Source organism: Rhinopithecus roxellana, chromosome 19 (assembly GCF_007565055.1).
Source record: "Rhinopithecus roxellana isolate Shanxi Qingling chromosome 19, ASM756505v1, whole genome shotgun sequence".
In the NCBI taxonomy this organism is placed as follows: domain Eukaryota; kingdom Metazoa; phylum Chordata; class Mammalia; order Primates; family Cercopithecidae; genus Rhinopithecus; species Rhinopithecus roxellana.
Genome location: NC_044567.1, coordinates 14,635,171 through 14,653,772, shown reverse-complemented (window position 1 = coordinate 14,653,772; position 18,602 = coordinate 14,635,171). Strand labels below are relative to the sequence as shown.

Genomic DNA, 18,602 nt, shown 5'->3' with positions numbered 1-18,602 from the left:
GAGCAGGTGAGACCTGGGCTGGGCAAGGGGCAGGTGTAGCACAGGACCAGGTTTCAGGCTTGCTGGGGAGAGCAGCCTCCAGTTTGCAAGAGGTCCCTGGGGGGCCAAGGTGAGCCTGCTAAGGCTGGGACTATACCAAAGAAACAATCACACAGAGAAATAAAAAGCTTTATTGTTCCCTCTAAGGGATTAATGCCAGGGAATGAATGGTCCCCACACCCCCACCCCTGGGGGAGACTGACAGTACAGTACTGGACAAGGCATGGCCCCTCCAGTTTGGACTGAACTTCCAACCCCTGAAGCCATCACTCAAGCTAAAATGAACAGTCCTGGTCCTCAGGGAAACAACCAGCAGGGCCAGGCCCAGGAATCCAAGCCTCCAAAGCTCTTGGGGACCAGGTCTGGGGGCCACCACGGCTGGGCAAGTTTCATCCCTGGCCACCAGCCACTCTAGAGGGACTGGGCCCCAACCCAGGAGACCTCTCACACACAGTGAAGGCTGGGATGGAGCTGCAGGCTTGGGGGGTGCCTGAAGGTCCAGAAAGGGCTGTAGGATCAGGGGCCGGAGGGCCCTTGGCTAGAGTGTCTCAAGTTGAGTTGGGTCCGTGGGGCCAGGGCATCCCCTAAGGATCAGATCAGAATCCGAGGTGGAGACATTCAAGGTCAGGGCTGCGGCCCAAAGCTGGGCCTACTTGTCAATGAGCCCTCCCTCCTTGAGCTTGAAGTAGAAGAACTTCTCCAGGGCGCTGGCGCAGCGGCAGTACTCGCTGTCCGGGGGGTTGTACTCGCGGCAGTTGGCAATGACCCGCTGCAGGTCGGCCACAAAGAGCTTCCGGGTCACGTAGTAGCGGCTTCGCAGCCGCTCAGTCATGGTCTTCAGGTCTGGGGCAGCAGGAGGCGGAGCACAGCTTTAAGAGGCTGAGGATCATGGCAGGGCTGTCCACCGGGGTGGGCCCCATGGGGCTGCAGGGCGCAGTGAGGGCAGGAGCAGGTATGGGGATGGAAGAGGAGGGAAGGAGATGGAATGGAGGGTCCTCACCAATGGGGAAGCGGATGACCTCGTAGTAGTCAGGGGCCTCCGACTTCTTCACAGGCTCCATGAAGGGCCAGGCACTGGGGTGCGACTGGAGAGAAGAGCCGAGCTGGGGACAGCCCTGCTGCACCCACACCAGCCCGAGACCGCCACCCACCTCACACTGCATCAAGAGGCTACAGCCATTGGTGCAGGGGCCCTGGAAAGGCAACCTGGTCTCCCCACCTTGATTTGGGCCAGCAGGTTTTTGAGGGTTGTGTAGAGCTGGTCGGGGTCCTTCAGCTCCTTCCTGGGGCGAGACACCAAGTCTGAGGCTCCGAGTCCCTCTGCCCCACCCCCAACCTGGCTCCTTTGACAAAACACTCACCCCTTCTCCTTCCCCAAAGGCTTCCAGCCCGTCTCTCCTGCAAAGTGGGAAGTGGGAGAATGTCTCTAAGAATGCTGGTCCGCACCCCAAGCAGCGTGCCCCCACTAGCCCGTAACCGAGACCCCTGCTTACGAATGCCAGGGACACTCTCCACAGGGATCTGCCTCACCCCCTCCTTGAAGCAGCTGAGCCCCGGGTAGACCTTGCGGATCTGGGCCTGTTTGCGCTCAATCAGCTTCTTGATGATCTGAGGGAAGGAAGGGTCTAAGAGGGACCAGCTCCAGCCCCAGCAACAACCCCTCCCAGGGCCATAGTCAGAGCCACCGGCTGCACCCACCCAGATGCAATGCCACCCAATCCAGCACCTCCCTCATACCTTCCCCAAGGGAGCAGAGCAAGAACCAAGATCCTGGCCTGTCCCCCTCCTCACTCACACACACATACACGCATGTACATGTAGTACAGGTCTACACACGTGCGCTCGCCCCCCGCATGCACATTCATGAAAACTCCCACAGATGCGCACATGTGCACACCACCTCTTTCTGCTTCTTGATGATGTGGGACAGCTCTGTGTAGGGGATGCGGGGATTCAGCTCACACTCCATCAGTGTCGCTCCCTCGTAGTCCTTGATGTAGCCCAGGTATCGGCTTTTGGGCACCTTGATGTCCTTGGAGAAACCCTGGGGGGTGGATGGTCATGACCCAGTCCATCCATAAGTATTTCCCAACTTCTGTAGTCCCTCCCCTGGGAGCACCAGAGGGGCGGCACGTGCCATGTGACACCTCTTGCTCCTGAACCTCCTCCTGGGGCACTGTGAGGGTTTGAACTGTCCCTGGAAAGGTCCCAGGTAGGCTGCCCACTCCTGACTCATTCCGAAGAGCCCCCCAGTTCCTCCAGCCTGCTCTACTGGCCCCCCAGTTCCTCCGGCCTGCTCTACTGACCCCCCAGTTCCTCCGGCCTGCTCTACTGGTCCCCCAGTTCCTCCGGCCTGCTCTACTGGCCCCCCAGTTCCTCCGGCCTGCTCTACTGGCCCCCCAGTTCCTCCGGCCTGCTCTACTGGCCCCGCAGTTCCTCCGGCCTGCTCTACTGGTCCCCCAGTTCCTCCGGCCTGCTCTACTGGCCCCCCAGTTCCTCCGGCCTGCTCTACTGGCCCCCCAGTTCCTCCGGCCTGCTCTACTGGTCCCCCAGTTCCTCTGGCCTGCTCTACTGGCCCCATAGGCCCCCTTCTCCCCTGGGGCAGTGGCAGCAGAGGAAAGAAGATAGGCATGGAGACTTTCCTGGCAGGTGTCAGGTGAAGTAGGGGACATAAAGGGACTCCTACTCCATTCACAGAGGGGCTGGACAGAATGACCCCAGGCTTCAGGCAAAGGACCGGTGTGGGACAAGGCTACGGGTCACCTGCTTTTTGAAGTAGCCGATGGCGTACTCGTCCGCGTAGGTGAGGAAGTAGAGAATGTTGTGCTTGATATGATACTCCTTCAGGTGGTTCATCAGGTGGGTCCCATAACCCTGTGGGGGAGGGGAGCAGGACTCACCAGGAGCTGAGGATGGGCTGGTGCTGGAGAGCTCTCAGAGCCCAGAGTGGAGCACGTGGATTGGAAAGGAGGTGGGGAGAGGGAGAGCATCCAGGCAAAGAGGAAGAAAGGCAGCTGACAGAGGGAGGGGAGTTTATGGGGGGAAGTGAAAGGTACAGGCTTTCTAAGCTCACTCTGGGCCAGGTGCAGTGCTTCCTGTTTTACAGACCGATTCTCAACCCCAGAGGCGAGTATTACCACCTCTATTCTAGAAAAGAGAAAACTGAAACTCGGCTATGTTAGGAAATGCGGTCAAGGTCAGGCTGCCAGCCGTGGCAGGGCCGGGTCCAAACCCGACACAGGCCAGCGATTCCCAGTCCCTGGGCCTCAGAGTTGGGAGAAGAGGGAGAGGGAGTCACCAGAGGCCTGAGCAGGAGCAATGCCTCCCACACATCAGGGCCAACGATGCGCCACGCAGATCTGAGGTATGTGACACACAGAGCCAGCAACCCTACGAGTGGGTCTGTTGTAACAAAGGACAGAAGCCAAGGCTATCAGCATAGGACTACTGTGATTACAACGGTTAGTTCGGCTGGGCACCGCGGCTCACGCCTGTAATCCCAGCACTTTGGGAGGCCGAGGTGGGTGAATCACTTGAGGTCAGGAGTTGGAGACCAGCCTGGGCAACACGGTGAAACCCTGGCTCTACTAAAACACAAAAGTTAGCCAGATGTAGTGGCGCATGCCCGTAGTCCCAGCTACTTGGGAAGTCAAGGCACGAGTATCACTTGAGCCTGGGAGGTTGAGGCTGCAGTGAGCCCTGATCATGCCTCTGCACTCCAGCCTGGGTGAGAGAGACCCTGTTTCAAAAAAATAAATAAAAAATAAAAAGTAATTAATTCCCCCATGTATGTAAATGTTCTTGTGATGAAAAAAACCCTAGTCCACAGGTCACCAAAGTGTGGCCGCCTCTTGGGCTCTGTCTGTGAACAGGTGGTTTCCTAATCCACAGTTATCGAAGTACGGCTGCCACCTTGTGGGGATGTGAGGAACAGGCCACTAAGAGAAGAGCAAGGGGCTGCTGCATCCCACACATCCCACTGCTCCGAGCTGGCCCAAACTCCGGAGCGAGCTGTGGGCTGCGGCTGGGGCTGGGGCTGGGGAGCCGCACTTACCTTGACCTGCTCATTCGAGGTGACAGCACAGAAGACAATCTCCGTGAAGCCCTGGGTGGGAAACATGCGGAAGCAGATGCCACCGATGACCCGCCCATCCTTGATCAAGGCCAGAGTCTTGTGCTTCCTAAGAGAGAGGTGGGCGCGTCACAGCCCCTGCCTGTTTCCTTCAGGTCCCCAGAGCCCTGGAAGTCTGAACTGTAGTCAGGGTTGGGCAGTGAGAAATAAGAATGCTCAAAGGTTGAACCTCAGAAGTGGGGAGCAGGGGATCTCCAATTTTGAGGAGTGAAGAGGCCAAGGAGGAAGGGACGCGGGGGTGCTGCCCTGGGGGAGGGGCTCTCTGGGGGACGCACGGGTCAAAGACGAGGCGGGCGATATACTCCTTAGGCATGCGTGGCAGCTGGTGGGAAAAGACATTCTGCAGCCCCACGAGCCACAGCAACACCCGCCGGTTGGCCTTGGGCGTCAGCGAGTTGCCGATGACGTGGAACTCAATGATGCCACGGCGCTCCTCCAGGCGGGCTGTCTCATCCCGGGCCGCGTTGGCCGAAAGCAGGCTCGTCTGGGCACAGCAGAGGGGTGGTGAGCTGGGGTTTCAGGTTGGTGGGGGTCCCCCAACTGGTCAGCAGGTCGGGCTGCCCACCTCAGGACCCAGCATGGCAGCAGGGTCAGTGATGGTCAGCATGACCTCATTGACTAGCTCCATGGGGATGTCACCCATCACACGGAGCCTCTTGGCATCCTCCAGGGTCAGGTTCTCCGGGAGCTTCCTCTTCTCACCTATTGGGGAGGCAGGCAAGGTTGCTCAGGATCAGTAAAAAAAGTTTGGGAAGGAGTGAATGATGGTCAGAGGTCAGGGATCGAGTATCCACCTGGCATGGGCTCGGCCCCTGCAGGATCCAGACTCAGGGAGTTGCTGCTGCCTCCGCCCATGCTGGGGCTGAAGATGGGGGTGCTGGGAACAACTGCTGCACTGACCGAAGCTGAGGAGAGAGAGAGAGAAGTCGACCGGGGGACTGAAGCTGAGGAGAGAGAGAGAGAAGTCAGGGACCGGGGGACTGAAGCTAAGGAGAGAGAGAGAGAGAGAGGTCAGGGACGGGAGGGCTGAAGCTGGGGGCAGGTCCCTCAGTGGGATCCAGGGCCTCCAGCCCAGCTGAGCCCTCTTCCACCCAGGAGGCTTAGCTCAGCCAGGCAGGCCAGACACCCTACAGAGCATACCATGGCACATACCTGGCCGGGGCACCAGCTGTGTCCCCTCTGAGGGTGGCATGGTGAAGCCTGACTCCCAGATTGGAGAGTTTGCCCCATAGATCTCCTCCTCCAGCATGGACAGGAATCTGTAAGGAGGACACAGTCTGTCCCACAACTCTGTTCTCCAAGGGTGCAGCCTGGGCCAGGCAGCAGAGGGACTGGAGGCTGGTCAGAGCAGACCCTGCTCTTAGGGAACTGGGGACCTGAAAGAGGGGACAGCCCCTGTCTTCTGGGAGCCTCCAATTGAAGGTAAGACAACAGGACACATCCAGGACAGAGATCAAAGAGGCTCAGTTTCACCATGCTGTGCAGCACAGGGAGACAGGTCTGAGCTGATGTCATCCTGTGCTGTGTGGCCAGGCAGGGCACCTTGTCACCCTGAATCCCCTCACTGCCCTCAGTATCAAAATGGGCTCAGACTCCACCCCACCTTGCCATCTCTTGTTCCCACCTGATGGCGGAGGGCACTAGAGAGCCAGGATTAGTCAGTGAGGGTTTTTTGAACAGGGGAGTTATGACCCAGATTTTAAAAGGTGTGGCTGAACAGAAGAAAATTGTACAGAAAAGACCAGAACAGGAGTAGAAATTGGTTTCACTTCAAGCATAAGCTCTGATTTCTTGGAGCGCTGTGCAGGGAGGGAGTCTGAGGCTGTGTCCAGGCCCCCATGGGAAACAATTAGTAACATCTACCGGGGCGTAGGGTGGGGCGGGGGCAGCGTTAGCTTGGGCTATGTACCTGCCATCCCCAGACTAGTACTAGCAAGTTGCTTCTGGGCCATGGGCAAGTCTGCCAGGTAGACGCCCAGATCCCAGAAGGCCCATGGAGGGAGAGGAGGGACCAATCCAGGAAGCCTTCCTGGAAAAAAGGGGACAACAGGGAGGATGTGAACTTGGGGCCAAATCCTGACAGGCCAGAAGGAGCCTTACTTGGGGAAGTGAGTGAGGATGAGGGTCCTCTTCTCAGGCACCAATTTGTCCTTCTCCACTCGGAACTTTTCCAGGAGCTGCCGGCGGGTAACGGTGAAAATGGACCGGAGAAGGCTTCGCCCAAAGACATGAGTGGTTTCGTAGCGGGGGAGACTATCACAGCTCTGGGGCACGTGGCAATAACAGAGCCATCTGGAGTAGGGAGTTGAGGGGGAGACAGGTGAGGGCGGAAACCACTGAACCCAGGCTGGGCCTGCAAGCCTCCCCCGAAGCTGCCCCTGGCTGGGCCTACCTGGTGTAATTGACCTTGTAGGTAGCCACATCTTCAGCCTGAGACCTCTGCCGAAACTGGGCAGGTGTCTCAAGCTTCCAGTAGTTAAGGCAGAGCAAGAACATCTTTGAGAGCTCAAACATCGTCTGCCGCTCCCGGGGAGCCAGGTGACTAAACTTGTACTGCACAAAGTTCAGCACACCCTGGGAAGGGGTGGGTGGGGAATAAAACCAGGAATGAGATGTGAGCAGCCTGCAGGGCCTTCTTAGACAAAGGAAGATGCTCCCTGAGGCCAGGGACAAGGTTCTCCTCTCTCTCTCGGGTGGTCTCTATAGAAAAGCTCTGCCCCCTCCCTACCACCATGTCCACCCTGAGGTTAGCACAAAACACCCTCCCTTCTCTGAACCTCCCCACTGTTCTCAGCTCGAGGAGGATGGAGAACACAGGCTCCCCACTCCTCCAAGCTGTCCCCAATTCTCCTCTCCGCTATCTCCAATTTCCCTATCCCACCTGCTCAATATTAGGTTTCTCAAATGGAGGGCTGCCCAGGGACCCCTCCACCACGGGCCGTGTCATCTGCAGGATGCATTTCCGCAGGAGCTAGAGAGAAGAGGAAGGGGGCATAGAGTGGAGCGGGGCAGAGCTGCAGACAACCCCTCAAGGCCCCACCTCCTTCATTCACACCCTCCTTCAGTAGAAGCTCACCTTGAAGAGGTAGAAATAGACCTGCTTGGTGTCTGTGTCCTCCTCCTTGTGAACAGACATGAAGAGATTCTCCACATCCACCACCATCCCCAGCAGCCGGTTTATTTCATCCTCTGACACATTCTCCAAGTGAGATACGTGGTCAGCTGCAAGACAGATGGCAGAGTTGGGAAAAATTGATAGAAGAAATCAACAAGGCTTCTTGACCCTCTTTACAGCCAACCAAGATGCACACTCCGTCCCTCCAACCAGTGTGACCAACAGTGAGACTGACTGCTCCGATAACAGCCATTGGGTTGCCTGGGCCTGTTCTGGGCTGAGAGATTTCCTTTCCCCTCCCTTGGTGCATACACACCCCCCAACCCAATCCCTCCTTCGAGGCATCTTTGATTTTTTCAGAGATGAGGCTTTGTGGCACTTGTCACCCTGTCCAAGCAGCTGCCCCCAGCTCCAAGGGCGCTGCCTGCCTTACCCAAGGGATGCTCACAACTGCGGCACAGCTCACTCAGGTTGGCAGCTGGCTGCTGCAGATCCATGCGGGGTGCAGTGGGGGGCTTGGGGTTTTTCCAGCCATTACACTTACAGGTTTCATTGGCCTGGAGGCGGAAGGATCGGTCAATGATCTATATCTCTGGGGCAACAGCCGCTCCGCAGCCAGAGCTTTGACCCCACTCCCACCCGAGCCCAGGGATGCCCCAAGCCCCGCCCCTTCACCCCAGGCCCCGCCCCCACCTTGCAAGCCGAGAAGACCCCTAGCTTCTCAAGCTTCTTGGCGCGCGGCAGCCCCCGGACTTGCGCCTTCCTCTGGCTAGCGCGCTGCTGCTGGCTCAGGCCAGGTCGAGCCGGATCCCCCCCGCTCCCGGCCCCCCCACTTCCTACCCCGGGCCCCCCAGTCCCTGTGCTGCCGGCTGGGGCTGCAGCTGGGGCAGGGGCTGGTGCCGGGGTGGGAGTCGGAGTCGGGGCTGAAGCCGGGCTGGGTGCAGGAGTCGGAGTTGGGGCAGGGGCTGGGGACTGAAGGGGCCGGGGCTGCGCAGCCGGGGCCGGGGTCGGGGCCTGGGAAGGTTCCGCCATGGCCTCCCCCGCAGCGGAGAGCGGCGCCGCGCTCCCAGCCCTAGGGCCGCATGGGCAACCGGCGTTCAGTGCGCAGGCGTCGCTGCGCGGCGCGTGACGGGAGTTGTAGTCTTCCAGCGCCTTCCCCCACTGCCTCCAGCTTCCAGACTTTTCTGTCTGGTCTCTTGGCCCCTGACAGCCAAGTGAGGCCTGAGCGAAGGCCCCACATTGACCCCTCTTCACTTGTAATCTCTTTTAATGGTGTCTGGGAGAGTCACAATGGCTGTCCTCTTGGGGACAAGGAGTCTTGGGGACAATCGTGGGGTCTGCCTCTTTCCGGCGCCTCTCTCCCACTTAACCCCCTCCCCCAACTCGCGCACAGGCCCTGCCCCACGCGGCTCTGGACACGAAATTGCAGCTGCGGTAAAGATGAGACGTAGCAACAGTTCTGCAGCAGTGTGGTGGTGACTTGGGTGTGTTCTCCTGACATTCACCTGCACCTTTTCGTGCGCTTTTCTGTATGTATTTAATAATATCACTCAACAAAAGGGAGTTTATCAGGCCGGGTGGCTGGCTCACACGGGAGAATCACTTGAGCCTAGGAGTTCAAGACCAGGCTGGGCAACATAGGGAGACCCCCCCCATCTCTACAAAAAAATAAAAAAATAAAGTTTATAGACCGGGCGAGGTGGCTCACGCCTGTAATCCCAGCACTTTGGGAGGTCGAGATGGGAGGATCGCTTGAGCCCAGGAGTTAGAGATTAACCTGGGCAACATAGTAAGACCCTGACTCTTAAAAAAAAAAAAAATCAATTAACAGCATCAGAGGCATAGCTGTGGTTACGATGGTCACCAAGAAGGCTACTGACGTGGAGGGTGAGGCAGGGGAGGGCTAAGCCTTTCTCTGTGCACTGGGAGCCGCTCTCCTGAAGCCCCGACTGCATCTTCATCTTTGTGGCCCGAGCCCAGACCACAGCCTGCAGCACAGGAGACCCCGGGGGGCGGATGAATTAATACAGCCGGAGAGACCAGTCCGCCTCCTCGTCTCGCGTGTCCGCGTGGGGTTGTGGGTGGTCAGGGAGAGGTAGGGTAGATGACCCAGAAAGGCCGCCCTCCCCTGACTCTGGGAACAATCCTTGCCCCAGGCCTGGTCCTTAGAAGGCAAGACAGCCCCCTTCCAGATGGGGGATCAATCTGCTGTTGGCTGCGCCAGGGTCCGGCTCCCTCGGGTCTGGCTTGGTCGAGGATCCAGTTCCTTCACAGCTGCGGCCTCCCCGGGGCCCATTAACGAAGGTGGGGAAGGGCGGAGAAAGGGTCAGGGTCTGGGATGAGAGTAGCTGCAGGCGCGCCAGGGCGGTGACAGTCTGGCTCTTGGAGGTAAGATGGGCGTGACTGATTCCGAACTCCGCCTGCGTTTGCAGAAGCGAAGGAACCGAGCGAGCGGAGCTGAGCTCGGCTAGGCCACGGGAGGCCCCTCCTCTCCGGGCGTCCGCGCGCCTACCTCTGCGCTCGGAGCCTCGCGCCCTTGGACAGCAGTTAGTTGCTGACTCGGATGCAGCCGATCGGTAACACCTTCTCCGAGAGCCGGGTGGCATCCCGGAGTCCCAGCATGGGCCTCGCTGAACGGAACCAGGTAGCCACAATGCCAGTGCGGCTGCTCAGGGACAGTCCGCCAGCGCAGGAGAACAATGACCATGCCAGAGGCGGTTTCCAAATGAAGATGGATGCCCACGGCTTCGCCCCGGAGGAGCTGGTGGTGCAGGTGGACGGCCAATGTGCCTGATCCCCTCCAGGCAGCTGTGGATCAGAGGCCAATGTGTGGCGCTGGCTCTCCCTGAAGCCCAAACAGGACCGACCCGGAGCCTCAGAAGCCTTGGCTCTAAGGCTTCCAACCTGACCCAGTAAACAAACGACCCGATGTGCAGCAGCCTTGGTGTCCGTTGTCTTTTCTGAGGATGGGGGTCAGAGGTAGAGGGACTGGAGGCACAGGAGGCAGGAAAGGCACCCCCAAGGTGGTGGTACACCAAGAATCAGGCCTCTGCAGGCATTTCACTTGAGGCCAGGAATTCGAGACCAGCCTGGCCAACATGGTGAAACCCCATCTCTACTAAAAACACAAAAATTAGGTGTGGTGGTGTGCGCCTGTAATCCCAGCTACTCGGGAGGCTGAGCAAGAGAATCCTTTGAACCTGGGAGGCAGAGGGAGGTTGCAGTGAGCCAAGATCCTGCCACTGCACTCCAGCCTGGGCCACAGAGTGAGCCTCTGTCTCAAAAAAAAAAAAAAAAAAAAAAAAAAAGGCCGCCTGTGGTGGCTCATGCCTGTAATCCCAGCACTTTGGGAGGCCAAGGCAGGTGGATCACTTGACAGGAGTTTGAGACCAACCTGGCCAACATGGTGAAACCCTGTCTCTACTAAAAATACACAAATTAGCAGGGCATAGTAGCAGGTGCCTGTAATCCCAGCTACTTGGGAGGCCAAAGCAGAAGAATCGCTTGAACCCGGGAGGTGGAGGCTGCAGTGAGTTGAGATCACACCACTGCACTCCAGCCTGGGTAACAGAGACTGTCTCAAAAAAAAAAAAAAAAAAAAAAAAGGAATCAGGCCTCTCTGTGGCCCTGGGAGAAATTAGAGGGGAGTGTGGAGCAGCAGCTCCAACAGGGAGCAGCAGAGAGCTGAGGGCCCAGACCTGATTCCAGAACCAGTAGAGAGCTGGGTTGGGGGCAACTTGGATGTGGTGTGGGGTGCTGTGGACAGAGGTGGTGAGGAAAGCCAGGGGCTGCAGCCTTGGCCTTAAGACCAGTCCAGCGTTCCAGGGGCTGTTGGGATTCCTTCCTCTTCAGGAAGAGTGAGAGGATCCAGACCCTCTCACTGGTAAAGACCAACCAAAAAAACTCAGAGGTTGTTTCTGGTGTTTCAGAGACTAATGATCATCAAATACAGACTGCATGTCACCCCAGGATGATCTGGTAGGTGGGGGAGGGGAAGGGAGTGGTGGAGAAGTGAACACAGGCCCTGAAACTTCAAACTGGTCAGCCCAGGTCAGCCACCTCATCGGAGCTGCTAACAGTAAGAGCCTCTTTCTCTTGGTTACCATGACCGCCAGCATCCCCTCATATTAGAGGGGAAGATTTTGTTTAACAAGATTCAGTGGTTCATTTTAAATCAATTTCAACTACAGAGGGCATTGTCTGATAAACTGCCAGAGAAAGACAAGGAAGACGAGTGTGAGGTCAATCGATCGGCTGACTATATTGACAAGATACTGATTGGTTACATGTTGAAGAAAACATACAATACAAAATACAGAAAAGTTGGTTCCGTCCCCTCCCACTCCCCCCCTTACCCACCCACCCCCAAATACTCATCATCGTGATTTGGTCAGAACAGGGCTCAGAGCCAGAGGTCGGGGTGACCAAGGGTGGAAGGGTTGTGGGCAAGGGGTTCGTGGCTGTCACAATAATGCTGTGATAATGCTGTGGTTTCCCAGCAGGGAGGTGGGGGCGGGGAGGGGGACTGCAGCCTGATGAGAGCCAGCTGAAGGAAGAGCTGCCTCTCCCTTCCTAAGCCCCTTCCCAAGGTCTGCCCCCCCCCGGCCCAAACCCAAGACCACTCCGAACAAGGTGAGGATGTGGATGCTCTTGCTGGGTCTGCTGTTCCTCAGGAGGGAAAGAAAGGGTAGCTGCTCTGACCCCACTGTCCCCATATACAAGGGTGGGGGGACAAGAGCATGTGGCTACTCCCAGCAAGGGAAAATGGGAGAGCAGTAGAAAGGGGAGGAAGTGGGAAGAGCAGATCATATATATTAAAAAAGTGACTTAAGACTTAAAATTGAATTAGTATTTGTACAGAAAGGTGCAGGTGGAATAACTCACTCCGGCCTATGATCAAAATTATATGGAGAAATCATGGTGGACCCCTCCCCCTGCCCCCCCAGTGGTGGCCCCAGTCGTTAAGTGCGATTGGTTAGAGTGGATTCCAGTCGGGTCGTTCAGGTGGAGGAGGTGGGGGCAGCGGGCAGGCAAGGGGGGCTCAGTTGCTGCAGCACTGGCTCCGGCTGGCTGGGTTGTTCTCCTGGAGGTCCACACCTCGGTTTCGGCCTGGAGCACCAGTTGCATTCTGGGGCTCATTCTTGGGAAGCTTCTTAGCTGTTTGGGAGGGGGAAAAGTGCATTTGTTGGGGGTACCCCAGTAACTCTCCCAGTTCCACTGGAGCAGATTCTGGCCTTTACACCCAATCAGTGATAACTCACATATTGAGGGCTTCTATGTGTCAGGCGCATTGAGTGTTTTCAGGAAACTGTGGCAAAGAAAGGTTAAATAACTTGCCCAAGACCACAGAGCTGAGTGGTAGAGCCAGGATCTGCAACCCAGGAAGGAAGATTCCAGAGCCAAATGAGCTAAAAACTCCTAGGCAGTGGTTAGGGGTAGTGAAGGAAGGCTCTGAAATGGGTGGCAGGCTACAGGCTCAGAGAGTGAAATATTGAGACTCTGGCCCAGGCTTCAGGAACTTCTCGGGTGAACAACCGACATGTACATCTGGGAGTCAGGTGAAGACGAAAACAATTTTATCAGAAGGTTAAAAGCGGTGAAGGGACCCCGCAGGCCCACTCTAGACCAGCAGACAGGTAATATGCCCTTGGTGTGGCAGAGAGGGGAGGGGAGGAGAAGCAACTGACCTATTGCCATGAAGATTTCGTTCACGTTCATTGCAGTCTTTGCTGATGTCTCCATGAACAGCAAACTGTTGTCGTCTGCATAGGCTTGTGCTTCCTGGTTTGGATGGAGGTGAGACAGGGTGAGAGGGAAATGTTGGCAGGGGCCAGGGCCCAGGATACAAACCTTCCCTGTTCGAGGGCCTTATCATAATAGAGATCAGCTGGACACACACAGGGGTTTTCAGGCCTAAGGCTGCCCTGATCTGGGTTTCCCCGCTCATGTATGGCACCTCTCGGCTCGCAATCACTGGCAGATGTCTCATCCGGTTTCCCCAGGTCCACCCTGCCTTCTTGCTCTTCAAAATCACTAGGCTAGGAAATACTTCTAGAAAGTTACCTACAAATACACTTACATGTTTGCACAAAAGCACAGAAGTATGTGGATGTCTACTGCAGCACTGTTTTCAGTCTCTTGCTATTATTAGGGATTGGTAAAAAATTATCATACACAGTATGTATAGCACACTGCCATCAATGTAAAGAAAGGGATTAAAAAACACGTGCATATTTCTGGAAGGACAAGAAACTGGGGAAATTAGAAGAAGAGAAGTTGAGTTTCTAGGGTTAGCAGAGACTTATTTCTTTTCCAGTAAGTTTAATTAAAAAGTCAACTTACAAGAAAAGATAAGCAGCAGGCTAGTGATCCATATATACAATACTCCTACCACCAAAGAAGGAGAACCAGGGAGAGAGACAGGTGACAGGTAATTCCCTTTAGGCCCACGCTTTCTCTCTCTCTTTTTTTTTTTGAGACAGGATCTCACTGTGTTGCCCAGGCTGGAGTGCAGTGGCATAATCACTGCTCACTGCAGCCTCAAATCTCCTGGCCTCCGGTGATCCTTCCCACCTCAGCCTCCTGAGTAGCACACCACCATGCCCAGCTAACTTTTGTATTTTTTTTAGACACAGGGTTTTTTTTGCCACATTGCCCATGCTGGTCTCGAACTCCTAAGCTCAAGTGATCCTCCCACCTCAGCCTGCAGAGTGTTGGGATTATAGGCGTATGCCACCGCATCTGGCTGTTTTTATTTTTTTAAGAGATGGGGCCTCACTCTTGCTCAGGCTGGAGTGCAGTGGCGCAAACACTGCAGTCTTAAACTCCCGGAATCAAGCAATCCTCCTGCCTCAGCCTCCCGAGCAGCTGAGACTACAGGTGCGTGCCACCAAGCCCAACTAATTTTTAAATCTTTTGTAGAGACAGAGTCTCACTATGTCGCCTAGGCTGGTCTCAAACTCCTGGCCTTAAGTGATCCTCCCACTCCAGCCTCCCAAGGCACTGGGATTACAGACAGGAGCCATGTTAGGCCCATGCCTGAGGCACGAGAGGCCAGCAGATGGAAGCTTCCCCGTTGCCTCCTAGCGCGGCCCTTCTCAAAGCCCCTGAGCAACCTTGACAAGGCCGGGGGAGCTGCTTGCTCCACTCCTTCCCCCACGTCTGTCATCTCCTCACCTGGAATTCCACGGCTCTCTTGCTGGCCAGGTCTGCCTTGTTACCTGCGAGCGCAATGACGATGTTGGGGCTGGCCTGCCTCTGTAGCTCCTTCACCCAGTTCTTGGCCCGTGCAAATGTATCCTAAGGAGACAGGGACAGAATGTCAAAGGGACAGAGAAGGCATTCTGGCCAGGGCCACCCACTAGAGACTCTCAAGCTGGCACAGCCAAATTATCTAAGACACTGCCACCTAAAGATTCTGACGTAATGTCCCCAAACAGGAAATGTGCCCACCCGCCAACCAGGAACAGAGGGTTAAGCGGCCTGAAATCGGGGCTTTGATAACCCAATCCCTGGGACTCCGAGAAGATGAAGGGAAGAGGAAGAGGCAAGGGGAAATCTTTACTGTGTTGGTGATGTCATAGACCACGATGGCAGCCTGAGCCCCCCGATAGTACATGGGGGCCAGGCTGTGATACCGCTCCTGTCCAGCTGTGTCCCAGATCTCAAACTTGACTGTTGTGTCATCCAGGCAGACAGTCTGTGTGAGGAAGGCCGCTGTAAGAGAGAAGGAGTGTTCAGGGGCAAGAGTGAGTTGGAAGCCACCTCACACAACCCCACTGCTGCTTCTGGGCTCTGGTACGCAGAAGCCCACCACTGAGATGGGCACAGAGAACCCTCAACCCAGGAGCCAAAGCAGGCCTGAGCAGGGGTAGAGTTTGGATTTTATGTGTCTGGAGGACGGGGTCTGCACAGGCTTTGCAGACCCAGCCTAGACGAGGGGAGAAGGGAGGCCTGCATGCACTGAGTTGTCTCAGGACCACGCTCGGAAGAGGAATGCAGCAGGAGCAGCAGAGGGGAAGTCTAGGGGAAGCCTGACTCCAAGCACAGAAGGGTGAGCGCCCTCAGACCTCCTCCTCCTGCCACTCAGAGAACAGACCAGCTGGGACCTCTCCACCCCTCAGTTTGCTCCAGCCCAGGGGTGTCACTGACCTTGGGTTTCCTGAGGACATTCTCACACACTTAGCTATGCTGGGGAAGTACACACTGTTCCACCAGCAGGCTGAGGCTGGGTGGCCGCCTTCCCAACCACCCCTGCCACCTCCAGGCACTCCAGCTAGCCACTGCCCCAAGCTCTGACCCAGACCCATTCCTGTATGGCCACCCTGTGACCCTGACCTTCAGTCACTAAGAGGTGACTCCTTAGACAGGGGAAGGCAGGGTGCCTGTACACATGCTTCAAAGGAGGAGTCCAGAGCTGGAACAGACAGCAAAAGGCCCCTATGCCCTTGGACACAGCAGAGGACCCCAGACAGTCGTGTGTAGAAGGCTGCTTTCCTGGTCTGCCCTCCCCCAGCTTACTGAGGGACCTGGGGCACTGCCTCACTTCCCCTCTCCAGCTCCTGACCCAAATGCTGAGGAGGCAGCAGGGAGACTGCTGACATGGCCCATTTTGTTTCCAGCTGCCTGGAAACCTCCTACCAACCAAGAGAGTAGAGAAAGGATGACTCAAGGCCAACGTGTGTGCTAGCCATGGAGGCAAGAAGCCGAGGCCAGACCCTCACTCACATCCTAAATGCTGATCACTGGAGAATCAACAACAGTCCGTGGGCTCCAGAAAGTCAGCCTCAGAAACGCCCACCTATCACCCAGCTGACTCACCAGGCTGTTCCTCCTTCTGGAAGTGGGAAAGGCCAGGGCACGTGGACCACCCGTTATAGTAAGAAGGGGCCTCGAAGATTCAGAGCCAGCCTCTCCCTCCATGCGGCCAGGGCAGTGAAAGGGCCTCAGCCAAGGCCACACAAATCAGGAAGGGGCAGAAACAGGATGGGAAGCTAGCTTTCCACTCCCAGCGAATGCTTACTAGCAATGCTTCAGGGGACTCTGGCACAGACACCAGTTGCTGGGCTCAATTCCAGAGCCCAGGTGAGGAAGTGGAGCTGCCACCACAGACGCATTTAGTCTCTAATGCAGGCAGGCAGCTTCCCATCTCTTCAAGGTCAAAGCATTTCTTTGGCAACCCTGAGGCCTCTCCCCAACTCCCTCGTGCCCACTCACCTCCGATTGTGCTCTCCTGGTACTCATGAAACTGTCCCTTGACAAAGCGGAGGACGAGGCTGGATTTGCCCACCGCAGACTCCCCCAGCAGAACCAGCTTAAACTGACAGATCTTGTTCCCAGCGGCTGGTCCATTGGGTCGTGCTGCGCCTCCCCGACCCGCCATTGCCCGTCCAGCTGTAGTGGTCCACAGAGCGTGCGGGTGGGGACTGGTGCTATGCAGAGAGGCACTTAGTGGGGAGGGGGACCTTCAACTGTAGGGGAGAAATGAGAAGTACTGGGTTAGTTCAGAGGCCGTTGCCCAGTGTGTCCTTCTTAAATTACAGATCTTTCCCTCTGGCCTCACTAAGACCTAGCTGACTGCTTCCCCTCACCTCACCTCCCTGCCCTCCCCACTAGAGGTCAGGAGGCCTCACTGGGCTACATTAGACGTCCACCGGCTCTACCACCATCTGAGCCGTAAAGAGGAGCAGGGTCTCCCAACTTCAGGCTCATGGTTCTGAGCAAACACATTGACTTCTGGGTCCCAAATACGTACATTCACCTAAAAATAAACACACACAGGTGACGAATGAATGTGTGACAGCCTGGTGACAGTTAAATCAACAGGCTTTTGCGGCAAAATTTAAAAAAAAAAAAAAGCTCAGAAAGATACTATGATTCACGTCAACAATGAAGTTCCAGTCTGGTAGCCAGGACCACAATGGTAAGGCAGACAGGGGCCCGGGGGGGCCTGGTAGAAAGCTCCTCAGAGAAGGTGCTTGGCCAACCTTGTGGGCTGGGCACTCAGGGACCAGGGCCTGGCCTGCACAAGTTGTTACTAACATAGTCATTTTTCTCCTGCCACCTTCAGAAGGACTGACCGACTTTCAGTCTAAGGCTGGATTGTGCTCCTCTGTGCACCAGAATCAAAGCAATGTTTCACTCTCTCATCCTGAGCCTTCTTCCCTAGTTCTCTCGTTTTTGATGGGCCAAAGTCTCGGCGCCCATTAAAAAACAAAACACACACAGAAACAAACACATACCGAAACACACACAAAGCAAACACACAGAGAAACACATAAACACGCCGCAAAACACACAGAAACACACCGAAACAGACACACACAGAAACACACACCGAAGTCAGAGCTCTGCCGCAGTCAGCACAGCTACCAACTTTCCCTTTTTTGATAGAGACCTCAGTTCCATTCTCTACTGGCAAGAGATGGGGTGATGGAGAGAAAGAAGAGGCAGGAGGTGAGAGAGGGCAGAGACCAAGTCCTGTACCCCCAACAGCTGGTGTTCCAGCCCCAACATCTGAATCACTTGGTTGGTGACAGCTTCAGAGGCTCAAGTTTTTGTTTTCGGTAAGTTTTGGAATTGCAAAGACACATGAGGAGCCTATCTCTAGAAACCTCTAGAAGACATAAGTGGATGTCTTCATCAGACATATACATCTGATGTTAACAGACATCAGGGTATATACAGAATGTTTTACAAACAGGTCCTGTGAGTAGGTATTAAGTACTGAACACCGTTCAGCGTTTGAACCTGGGTTGGAAAGAAAAGGTTTTTATTAGGCTTCCCTTTGCATAATGGAGTCTAAGATCCCAGGGAGGGCTGTGATCTGCCCCTGAGCAAGGAAAGTATGTTCCCTCATGGTCAAGGGACAGCAATGTGGATGAACAGGAGGTGTCTGTGGGAAGCAAATGGTGTACACTCATGCAAGAAGCTGACAGCAAAGGGCTTGTTTTGTTCAACCTCAAATCGTTTTCCACATCCAAGTTCTCTCAGCAACTCATTTAAAAAGTGAGCTTCAGGAAGAATGATTCACTAGCCAGAAACAACAGTTTCCTTTCTGGACAGAACCAAAGGAAAAGAGGTTTGAAATGGGGCCCACCTCTTCCCCAAAAGTACAAGGAAGGAAGTATGGGGTGGTGGGTCTCAATTAGCAACCAGAAATACCATGTAAATATTTCAAAGTTATGCCATTTCAATATTTCATAGTTTAAGAAGCTTTTTTTTTGTTTTGTTTTTTTGAGATGGAGTCTCGCTCTGTCGCCCAGGCTGGAGTGCAGTGGCGCGATCTCTGCTCACTGCAAACTCCGCCTCCCGGAT

At 55.6% G+C, this 18,602-nt stretch overlaps 3 protein-coding genes across 5 annotated transcripts in view; 1 reads left to right on the top strand and 2 right to left on the bottom strand.

Moving 5' to 3' along the window:
• Positions 1-150: 150 nt before the first annotated feature.
• KAT2A (lysine acetyltransferase 2A) lies at positions 151-8,405 on the bottom strand. 2 transcript variants are annotated; one of them, XR_004054924.1, is made up of 18 exons: positions 7,980-8,405; positions 7,720-7,843; positions 7,248-7,393; positions 7,053-7,142; positions 6,564-6,745; positions 6,272-6,463; positions 5,324-5,430; positions 4,966-5,076; positions 4,737-4,873; positions 4,447-4,655; positions 4,094-4,220; positions 2,803-2,913; positions 1,927-2,083; positions 1,533-1,647; positions 1,401-1,437; positions 1,259-1,322; positions 1,040-1,124; positions 151-882 (listed from the first exon to the last, which is right to left on the bottom strand). XR_004054924.1 is itself a non-coding variant. In XM_030922815.1 (18 exons), the coding sequence occupies exons 1-18, from the start codon at positions 8,316-8,318 to the stop codon at positions 689-691; spliced, it is 2,514 nt and encodes an 837-aa protein (XP_030778675.1). In that variant the 5' UTR covers positions 8,319-8,405; the 3' UTR covers positions 151-688. The 2 variants fall into 2 exon arrangements, 1 of the variants encoding a protein (XP_030778675.1); XM_030922815.1 differs by having other exon boundaries at positions 1,940-2,083.
• A 1,399-nt stretch (positions 8,406-9,804) lies between these two features.
• Positions 9,805-10,202, top strand: HSPB9 (heat shock protein family B (small) member 9). The gene is given in 2 exon segments (XM_010386310.2): positions 9,805-10,069; positions 10,072-10,202. Coding segments are annotated over 2 exon segments (351 nt in total). The 5' UTR covers positions 9,805-9,849.
• Positions 10,203-11,523: 1,321 nt separating this feature from the next.
• The window catches only part of RAB5C (RAB5C, member RAS oncogene family), a 30,541-nt gene continuing 23,462 nt past the window's right edge, over positions 11,524-18,602 (bottom strand). Inside the window, exons 1-6 of one of the 2 annotated variants that reach the window (XM_030922814.1) lie at positions 16,919-16,937; positions 16,503-16,756; positions 14,851-15,002; positions 14,463-14,585; positions 12,974-13,067; positions 11,524-12,443 (exon numbers count right to left, since the gene is read on the bottom strand). In XM_030922814.1, the coding sequence (XP_030778674.1) occupies positions 12,328-12,443; positions 12,974-13,067; positions 14,463-14,585; positions 14,851-15,002; positions 16,503-16,668 (651 nt within the window). In that variant the 5' untranslated portion in view covers positions 16,669-16,756; positions 16,919-16,937 and the 3' untranslated portion in view covers positions 11,524-12,327. Of the gene's footprint in view, positions 12,444-12,973; positions 13,068-14,462; positions 14,586-14,850; positions 15,003-16,502; positions 16,757-16,918; positions 16,938-18,602 lie in introns of those variants that run through there. The other variant, XM_010386293.1, reaches the window with a different exon arrangement.

Coding starts and splice junctions, on each gene's coding strand:
- KAT2A (XM_030922815.1), bottom strand. CDS start 8,318: ATGGCGGAACCTTCCCAGGCCCCGACCCCGGCCCCGGCTGCGCAGCCC. Junction 4,874..4,965: donor AGGGGCCGAGCCCATGCCAG/GTGGATACTCGA, acceptor CCTCCCCAATAG/GTGAGAAGAGGAAGCTCCCG. Junction 4,221..4,446: donor GCCCGCCTCGTCTTTGACCC/GTGCGTCCCCCA, acceptor CCTCTCTCTTAG/GAAGCACAAGACTCTGGCCT.